General features: G+C 44.8%; 1 protein-coding gene across 8 annotated transcripts in view; it reads right to left on the bottom strand.

Annotated features, from left to right (window-relative positions):
- The window catches only part of LOC309537168 (CCN family member 2-like), a 29,026-nt gene that overhangs the window by 17,692 nt on the left and 1,562 nt on the right, over positions 1-9,772 (bottom strand). The window contains exons 1-2 of one of the 8 annotated variants that reach the window (XM_082231787.1): positions 8,336-8,376; positions 8,183-8,296 (exon numbers count right to left, since the gene is read on the bottom strand). The exons of 1 other annotated variant lie outside the window; for it this stretch is intronic. Coding sequence is in view for 2 of the 7 variants with exons in the window: in XM_082231782.1 (XP_082087908.1) it covers positions 1,026-1,391 (366 nt within the window). In the remaining 5 variants the exon portion in view is untranslated. Of the gene's footprint in view, positions 1-1,025; positions 1,745-8,182; positions 8,920-9,772 lie in introns of those variants that run through there. 6 more of the 8 variants (XM_082231785.1, XM_082231786.1, XM_082231783.1 and 3 more) reach the window with 6 other exon arrangements.

Here is a 9,772-nt window from a genome sequence, read left to right on the forward strand (position 1 = left end):
GCTTTTGTAAGAAAAGCGACAAATGGGTTCAAAAACCAGATAATAAATACGCAGACGTCAGCTGAGGAAGCTCTGCACAGCAGAGAGCTAAACACAGTCTCCTCTTATAACTGATACAGAATGGATAAAGGGGGCAGTTTTCAGGGACCTGCTCAAACCTCAGCCATCCTAGCAACATGTCGGACTCAGCCCTTGGTCGGGTATCTGTTAAAATCTGGAGCCACGCCACAAATTCCAGCAAAGTGATTCTAGAGTCACAGGAGAACTGCTGAGATTAAAATCATGTTCAAAGCTATGAAAAGAAGCGAAGGGACTCGTTTCCCAGAAACAAAAATGATCAATGATGGGAAATGACAGGACGACAAAGAAGCCCCCTTCACCCCTCACTCAGAAGCACATTATCTCTAGAAGACAACGGGTTCTCCTAATGCAAGGGGAACGTTTTCTTTGAATCCACCACAAGAAAAACATGACCCTTTGCGCTCATTAAGTGTTCCAGCTTCTCTCACTTTGTTCACCAGGAACATGCTTGAACAAGTCCTGTTTACCATTTTGCCTCGGCAGAAAATGGCCATTTGGGATCAGGCAGCGTGACTCAAGCACCACAGTGCTGGAAGGAGCACAACATGGTTGCAGTTTGCTCACTGACTGTATGTTCCTCCAGGGTCTAAGCTATGTGGTTGGCAAAATCACATGCTATGGTCCCAAGAAGCCTGTCCTATGCGGTTTCGCTGTGCGTGTAAATGGGCCCCAAGTAACACAGAGAATAGAGCTATCTCTGCTTGTAGCAGTGCTGGTGTCTCGAATCTGGAAGCACAATTTAGAAGTAGCAATATGCTAATACAGGGGTGGGGAATCTGACCCACCAGGCCTCTTAATCTGGCTCCAGGAGCTCTCCCTGGTACAGAAATTGCATAAACCAGTACAGAAGTTTGAACAGGAGCCAGAACAGAAGGGTGAACCCTTGTTGCATCGCCCTCACTGATGGGAGCAGACCAACCCGTCACAACAGAGATCATGCTTACAGTTTTGGCATTCCAGCAAGGTGAGAGAGTCTCACAAGTGAGCGTGCCACACCTCATCTTCAAAAGCTTGGCGGGAGGGGCAGGGATACCTGTTGGGACATATTTGTTATTTCCATCCAGTTCTGAACTTCTCGCCCTGTTCCTGAACGCCTGAATTGTGACTCCTGAGAAGTATGTCTGCTGCCCAGCCTGCACAATTACTTGCCCAAATACTGATCTCTTGTGTTTTGGGCATGAGCCAGAACAAAAGCAACTGACAAATGCAATAAGTAACAGCGGTAATGACAACAACGTTTTGCTGTACATGTAATAGTATACTCCCCACTGAGTCCCAAGCAAACAGACAGAGGAGTCTTCCAGCAGCATTCCTCTTCAAGTTCCTCAATCCCAAGTGAAGATCTCTAAGCGCCTCGTGTGTGGGATGAAAGTCCCTTCCTTTGTGACATGGCTGTTGCCTTTAGAAAGGCTGCAGGGATATTTCAGTCTAGCAGCATGCTTAGTCCAAATAAACAGCAGCTAAAAATACCCCAGTCACCAGTCCCCAAAGCAGATGTTGGGCCTCACTGGGAATCCCAGGCAAAATTGTCAACACAAGTGAGGAGGAGGTAGTGGAATGTCTTTCCAACCCACCTGACCCAGACTCTGAAAGCAGACTTGGTTCGTGAAATCCACTGAAGAACCTCAGGAGGGACACTTGTGATTTCTGGAGTCCCTCCACCACTCTTCCCTTCTTTTGGTTCTTCTGCCGTCCCCACCTATTTCAATTTTTTTCTTCAGCTGTGCGTGCTTAAGGATAGGAATAGAGGAAGCTGCCTTGTACTGGTCCATCTAGCTCAGTGTTGTCTATACTGACTCTGACTGGCAACAGCTCTCCAGGGTTTCAGACAGGGAGTCTCTCTCAGCCCTATCTGGAGACTGAATATCAGGCCTTCTGCATGCAACGCTTTACCACTGAGCTGTATGGCCCTTGCCCAAAACAAAGCACATCTGTAAGAACATAAGGCTATAGGAAGCTGCCTTATACTGAGTCAGACCAAAGGAGCTATCTAGCTCAGTACTGTCTGCACTGACTGACAGCAGCTCTCTAGGAATTCAGACAGGTCTTTCCCAGCCCAACAGAAACACTGGGGATCAAACCAGGGAACTTCTGAATGCAACAAATTAACAACAAACTCCATAATAATTTTGGGTTTCGTAGTTAATGGGCCCTACATCTTCTTTTGCAGCTGCAGGCCTGTGAAGATTTCCTAAGCAATCTGACTTTTAGAAGACATTACTCAGGGCTGAGAGAATGTGGGAAGAAAGGAATCTTAAAGCTGGATAGTAGCTACTAAAAAAACTAGAAGATATTTATCCTTGAAGCATACAACGCTTCAGACTGCCACAGCAAGATGGAGCCAGCATTTCCCAGTGACAAATTTTCCCTTGTGATTTCTGGAGCCCCTCTGCCACTCTTCCCTTCTTTTGGTTCTTCTGCCCTCCCCACCTACTTCCACCCCAGTGACACATCACAAGTTCAGGGAATGCTGCAAGGCAGGGCTCAGCAACCTTTTTCAGCCATGAGCTGGTCCACTGTCCCTCAGACCATGTGGTGGGTTGGACCATATTTTGCTTTTTTTGGGGGGGGGAATGAACAAATTCCTATGCCCCGCAAATAACCCAGAGATGCATTTTAAATAAAAGCACACATTCTACTCATGTAAAATCACACTGAGACTGTTCACGGGCTGGATTGAGAAGGTGATTGGGCTGATTCCGGCCCCCCAGGCCTTAGGTTGCCTACCTCTGCTCCAAGACATGTCAAGAATGACATGATTAAGTTAAAGAAGTATCAAAGGGCTGAGATGTCAGCACAAAATGGTAGTCCAGTCCTGGGTCACGTTTGGTCAGCCGGGAGGGGGTTGCTACACAGATCTCTCTCAGGTCACAGATAAAATATTGTTAGTACAGTGGTACCTCGGGTTACATACGCTTCAGGTTACAGACTCCGCTAACCCAGAAATAGTGCTTCAGGTTAAGAACTTTGCTTCAGGATAAGAACAGAAATCGGGCTCCGGCAGCGCGGCGGCAGCAGGAGGCCCCATTAGCTAAAGTGGTGCTTCAGGTTAAGAACAGTTTCAGGTTAAGAACGGACTTCCGGAATGAATTAACTACTTAACCCGAGGTACCACTGTATGGCTTTTTGTGTTTCAGAAAATGAAAACAGTTATAAAGAAGAAGATGAAAAGCATTTTTCTTGATGATCAACTGGAAAGAATGTCTCCAATTTCCCATTATTTTCTTCCCATGCACTTTACTATTGTTTTCATCTGCAAGAGATTTGTTTTGGGCACTGTTGAGATTCTGTCCAAATTTTCAACAAAGCAACCCATAAGCACTCAGCTAACATCTCAGAAACAGGAGGACCATCTACTTAGCTACTGGCTCTTTACCTGATGACAAAGTGAGTATGCAATGTTTATAGCTTGAGCTAAGACCTAGGTCACATCCACACCAGACATTTAAAACACTCTTAATCCACTTTTAAGGTCTTTAATTCCTGCCAAGAATCTTGGGAACTGTAGTTGGTTAAGGGTGCTGAGAATTGTTAGGAGACCCCTCTAAGAGGTACAGTTAGCAGCACTCTTAGCAAACTAACGTTCCCAAGATTCTTTGGGAGAAGCCACTACTGTAAAAGTGGTGTAAGGGTGCTTTAAATGTATGGTGTGGAGAGGGACTCATTTTGGGATCCTCTTGACCTAAGACAGGTTTCGCTGGACCTCAAATTAGCTGTCCTACTCATTCCTAATGGAGGCTGCTCTGTCCAAGTTTGAGAAAGTTCATAGGAAGCCCCAGCACACATCTAGCTCTGAGAAACTTCAATTACAAGGCAGAATTCCTATTGGTTTTGCAGCTTGTTTGGAAAAGAAAGTGTTCTGTATCCAGAAACACAAGGTTGCTTTTAGAACCCTTTCTTTATAGGTCTGAACGGTGCAGTTAAAACCAAGGGGGAGAAATGATCATTCATTTCACTCCTTCCTTTAATAAATATTAAAATGCCCAGATGGAAACCTTTGCAGTGACTGCAGGCAGCCCAGCCGAGATCTAGTTTCTTGTGGTTCACAGGAATTTCCTGTCCTGTCAACACACATTTCCTCCATCCCAGGGAGGGATGTTGTTCAAAGCAAACAACATTCCTTGGTTAGTGGAGCAATGGCATTGGCTGGAGAAAACAAATAATGAATGAGATTTGGTTGTGTTGTTGTTGTTGCTGTTGTCATCACTGATGACTGTTGAAACTGGAGCTGCTTAAATAGCCGGAGCCATGTTGGATGCTGGATCTTGTAGACACTGATGGAATCCTATTGAAGATACACTGTGGACATATTTAGATAATGGCATGGCGTCCAAATTATTTATTTCACATATTTCAAAACTGCTTATTGATCTAAAATAGGTCCAGAAAGTGACTTACAAGGAGGGTGGACCACTTGCTACTGGCCTGAAGGTTGCATGAAGAATGCATTTTAAAGCGTAATACACTGGACGTATCTTAACAGCACAAGCTCATTTACTCAGAAGGAAGCCCCAATGCTTCAATGGTGCTTAAAAGGTAAAGGTAAAGGGACCCCTGACCATTAGGTCCAGTCACGGATGACTCTGGGGTTGAGGCGCTCATCTCGCTTTATTGGCCTAGGGAGCTGGCATACAGCTTCTGAGTCATGTGGCCAGCATGACTAAGCCGCTTCTGGCAAACCAGAGCAGTGCATAGAAACACCGTTTACCTTCCCGCTGGAGCTGTACCTATTTATCTACTTGCTCTTTGTGCTTTCGAACTGCTGGATTCGAACCGCCAACCTTCTGATCGGCAAGCCCTAGGCTCTGTGGTTTAACCCAGAGCGCCACCCGCGTCCCTTCAATGGGGCTTACCCCCAGGTAAATATGACTAGGATTGCAGTCTATTTTGGTTGCACTTGAAGCCCACTGAAATCAACATGAAAGGCTTGTGATGGAGCTAAGCCACATTCATTTCTAACATAGTCTGGATCTAGCCCAGGATTATTATTTTTTCAGTTGGAGATGGAACTCAAGAGCAAGAAAATAATTGAAAACCACATTTAAAGTTAGCCACGAAGCGAATTAAAATACCTGCTGCCTTCCGGATATATAACCTCTGCAGAATTAGCAAAGAGATCAACTTAGAATATAGCCTGGCAGATAATTGCCACAAGAGCCACAATGTAAACAGCACAAAAATACCCAACACCTTGGCAAAAGCCCCACCACCTGTTTTCAATCAAAGCTTTAAAAAGGCTGCGATTGATTCTCTTCCACGGGATGCTTGTAAAAAACATAAACAGACAAGATGTCATGCCAGCTGGGAAATTCTTCTTGTCGTGACCCCTGAAATTTTCTCTTGTATTATTTAATGGTATTTTCTCTTTCTTCAGCATAATATAGTTTCTTTCTCCATGCCATGCACAATTTTACAAATTTCTATCATGTCACCTCTTAACCATCTGTTCTCTAAACTAAAAAGCCCTGGCTGCTTTTTCCCAAAAGTTTTCCAAGTCCACAATATCATATGCTGCCTTGAAAGCACATTACGAGGAAAGATGGGATACACGTGTAATAATAAAACACATTTTGCAAATGATTCCCACTCCTATCAGTAACTTGTGTTTGGCTGGTTGAGCTGATGGACCCCTCAGTTCTAGTTTAAAATAAAACAAACAAGAGTAGATACCACAAGACTGAAGTCAGCCCTCCTCCCCGCAGCCTCCACTGGAAAGGATCATCAGAAGACACTGCTGTTTCAAATGGAGGATGAGTAATAAAACAGGCAGATGATGAAGTTTCACCACTGCTCTCCCAAGTGACCCTAAAAGCGGAGCTGCTTGTGTAACGAGTGAAAGGAACAAAAAACGTGCCAGGTCTCTGATCATTTATAAGTACTGTTAGGGAGGAGGGAATTTTTAAGATTATGTGGCCCATCAAATTATATGATCCTTGTCTTAAAGTGGGTGGTGCGGGGGAGAGAGTTGATAAACATTTAAGGCATTTCATCACACACTATAATGGGAAACAGATTCTCACTGCATCCCTTTTACTTTCTTGAGTGTCAGTAGCTGTTCCAAGCTCCTGACTCCACCGTTGTAAAGCCTTGCAATTATATAAATAGATATAGATGTAGCCAATTAATTCCTGATCTAATGATCAGCATCCACACATCATTGACATAAAAAATGCCAGTCTATATTTCCTCTCATTTAATCTGGATATAACGCTTTCTGGAGGAAATGCAACAAATTAAGACGGAAACAAACAAACAGAAAAAACTGGTGCCAACATCTCATTTCCAATATACCGTGGTACCTTGGTTCTCGAACGCCTTGCTACTTGTACGTTTTGGCTCCCGAACGCCATGTAGCAGGACCCCCCCCACCCCAATCATTCTGTTTGTACAAACTTCACACACACTCACACTCACACACTACATACGCCACATTTCTATTATAAATTCATAGAAAATCAACCATACATCGGATTTGCACTGTTCCATTTTTATTTTACTCCATATGACAAGGACTATCAAAGGGGGGTGGCTTGGTTCTGGTCAGCCATAATCCCTTCACCATCCCAGCACATCCACAGGAGCCCTGCCCAGTTGCTATGTCAACCCTGATGATCCCAGACAGAAGACAATCAAGATCACAAAGAACTTGCATATGGGAGTGGATTCAGCATGGACTGAAACAAAGGACAATGATCAGATCTTCCCTCTGGGGGCAGGAAACTGCAAACTCCCCTTTGTCTCCTGGAAGTGACTCATGGGCAGGGAGAAAGGAAGAACCAGCCAGGTGACAGGACACTCAGGTTACCACCACAACTCCTCCCTCAGCCCCTCCTTTCTGTAATGTATGCATGATGTCAACCCCTTCTGTAATGTATGCATGATGTTTCTGGGGGTGGGCTTGACCTAGAGGATGGGAATTTCAAAAGTTTTTACAAGGTCTTGCACACCATCTTTCTGGGTCTTTCCCTCTCTCCTGCAAGTGAGGGGAACACCCTGTTGCAACAGTTCAATAAAGGCCAAGCCTACAGGCTGCTGTTTTGCTCCAAGTTATCCTGGTTGGTGTCTTTGTTTTTGTCCAAGGGAGCCCTCGGATTTTTTCCGGTAACAGCCACAAACCCAGAAAAAAGTGTTCCGGTTTGTGAACATTTTTCAGAAGCCGAATGTCCAACATGGCTTCCACTTAACTGCAGGAAGCTCCTGGAGCCAATCGGAAGCCGTGCCTTGGTTTTCGAAAGGTTTCGGGAGTCGAACAGACTCCTGGAATGGATTAAGTTTGAGAACCAAGGTACCACTGTACCATCAATCCATTTACAATATTACGCCCAGAGCTGACACAAGGTGGTGGGGTGACAAATCAATAAATGATTATCATTTTGCTATCGTTTTTAATTGCAATACAGTCTTTGGCTGCATACATGCCATAGATTTAAAGCACATGACTTCCTGCCCCTACCTAAAAAATAAACAAATCCTGGGAACTGTAGTTTCAGGGTGTTGGGAGTTCCCAGGATTCCATATGCTTTTAAATGTATGGTGTGCAACAAAGCCTAAACCACAATCTTCTTTTAATCACATGTATCTTGGTGATCAGGCCATTGCTTTTCACCCTTTAAAGGAGAAATGGAGAGCCAGTGACCCTCCAAACGTTCTGGACTCCAGCTCCCATAATTCCTCACTGCTGCCCATGCCAGTTGGGGCTGCTGGGAGCTGAAGTCCAACAACTCCTGTAGGTCCACAGGCTTCATACCTGCACTGTAACACGTCAGTAAGTCCAGCACTTACAATGATTCTTCAACGTCAGCTTCATTGGACTGGTCATGTTGTTTGGATGCCTGATTATTGTCTTCCAAAGCAACTACTCTATTCCGAACTTAAAAATGGAAAGCGTAATGCTGGTGGTCAACAAAAGAGGTTTAAAGCCTCTCTCAAGGCAAATCCTAAAAAAAGTAGTATAAAAACTGACAATTGGGAAACACTGGCCTGCGAGCGTTCCAGTTGCAGAACAGCCTTTACCAATGGTGTCATGGGCTTTGAAGACACTCAAACTCAGGACGAAAGGAAGAAATGTGCTAAGAGGAAGGCACGTTTGGCAAACCCTAACCATGATCAACTCCCGCCCAGAAACCTATGTCCCCACTGTGGAAGGACGTGTGAATCCAGAATAGGCCTCCACAGTCATTTATGGACTGTTAAGACTGTGTTCAAGGAAGACAATCTTACTCAGCTACGAGTGATTGCCAAAGAAGACGACGACGACCATCATCCCATTGCCACATACACCCAGATTCGGAGTCCTCAAACAATCTGGCGCTGACTGTTGTTGTTGTTTAGTTGTTTAGTCGTGTCCGACTCTTCATGACCCCATGGACCAGAGCACGCCAGGCACTTCTGTCTTTCACTGTCTCCCGCAGTTTGGTCAGACTCATGTTTGTAGCTTCAAGACACTGTCCAACCATCTCATCCTCTGTCGTCCCCTTCTCCTTGTGCCCTCCATCTTTCCCAACTTCAGGGTCTTTTCCAGGGAGTCTTCTCTTCTCATGAGGTGGCCAAAGTATTGGAGCCTCAGCTTCACGATCTGTCCTTCCAGTGAGCACTCAGGGCTAATTTCCTTAAGAATGGATGCGTTTGATCTTCTTGCAGTCCATGGGACTCTCAAGAGTCTCCTCCAGCACCATAATTCAAAAGCATCAATTCTTCGGCCATCAGCCTTCTTTATGGTCCAGCTCTCACTTCCATACATCACTACTGGGAAAACCATGGCTTTAACTATACAGACCTTTGTTGGCAAGGTGATGTCACTGCTTTTTAAGATGCTGTCTAGGTTTGCCATCGCCTTTCTCCCAAGGAGCAGGCGTCTTTTAATTTCGTGACTGCTGCCACCATCTGCAGTGATCATGGAACCCAAGAAAGTAAAATCTCTCACTGCTTCCATTTCTTCCCCTTCTATTTGCCAGGAGGTGATGGGCCCAGTGGCCATGATCTTCATTTTTTTGATGTTGAGCTTCAGACCATATTTTGCGCTCTCCTCTTTCACCCTCATTAAAAGGTTCTTTAATTCCTCCTCACTTTCTGCCATCAAGGTTGTGTCATCTGCATATCTGAGGTTGTTGATATTTCTTCCGGCAATCTTAATTCCGGCTTGGGATTCATCCAGCCCAGCCTTTCGCATGATGAATTCTGCATATAAGTTAAATAAGCAGGGAGACAATATACAGTCTTGCCGTACTCCTTTCCCAATTTGGAACCAATCAGTTGTTCCATATCCAGTTCTAACTGTAGCTTCTTGTCCCACATAGAGATTTCTCAGGAGACAGATGAGGTGATCAGGCACTCCCATTTCTTTAAGAACTTGCCATAGTTTGCTGTGGTCAACACAGTCAAAGGCTTTTGCATAGTCAATGAAGCAGAAGTAGATGTCTTTCTGGAACTCTCTAGCTTTCTCCATAATCCAGCGCATGTTTGCAATTTGGTCTCTGGTTCCTCTGCCTCTTCTAAATCCAGCTTGCACTTCTGGGAGTTCTCGGTCCACATACTGCTTGAGCCTTCCTTGTGGAATTTTAAGCATAACCTTGCTAGCATGTGAAATGAGTGAAATTGTGCGGTAGTTGGAGCATTCTTTGGCACTGCCTTTCTTTGGGATTGGAATGTAGACTGATCTTCTCCAATCCTCTGGCCACTGCTGAGTTTTCCA

This window comes from Podarcis vaucheri, assembly GCF_965113315.1.
Source record: "Podarcis vaucheri genome assembly, chromosome: 7".
NCBI lineage: Eukaryota > Metazoa > Chordata > Lepidosauria > Squamata > Lacertidae > Podarcis > Podarcis vaucheri.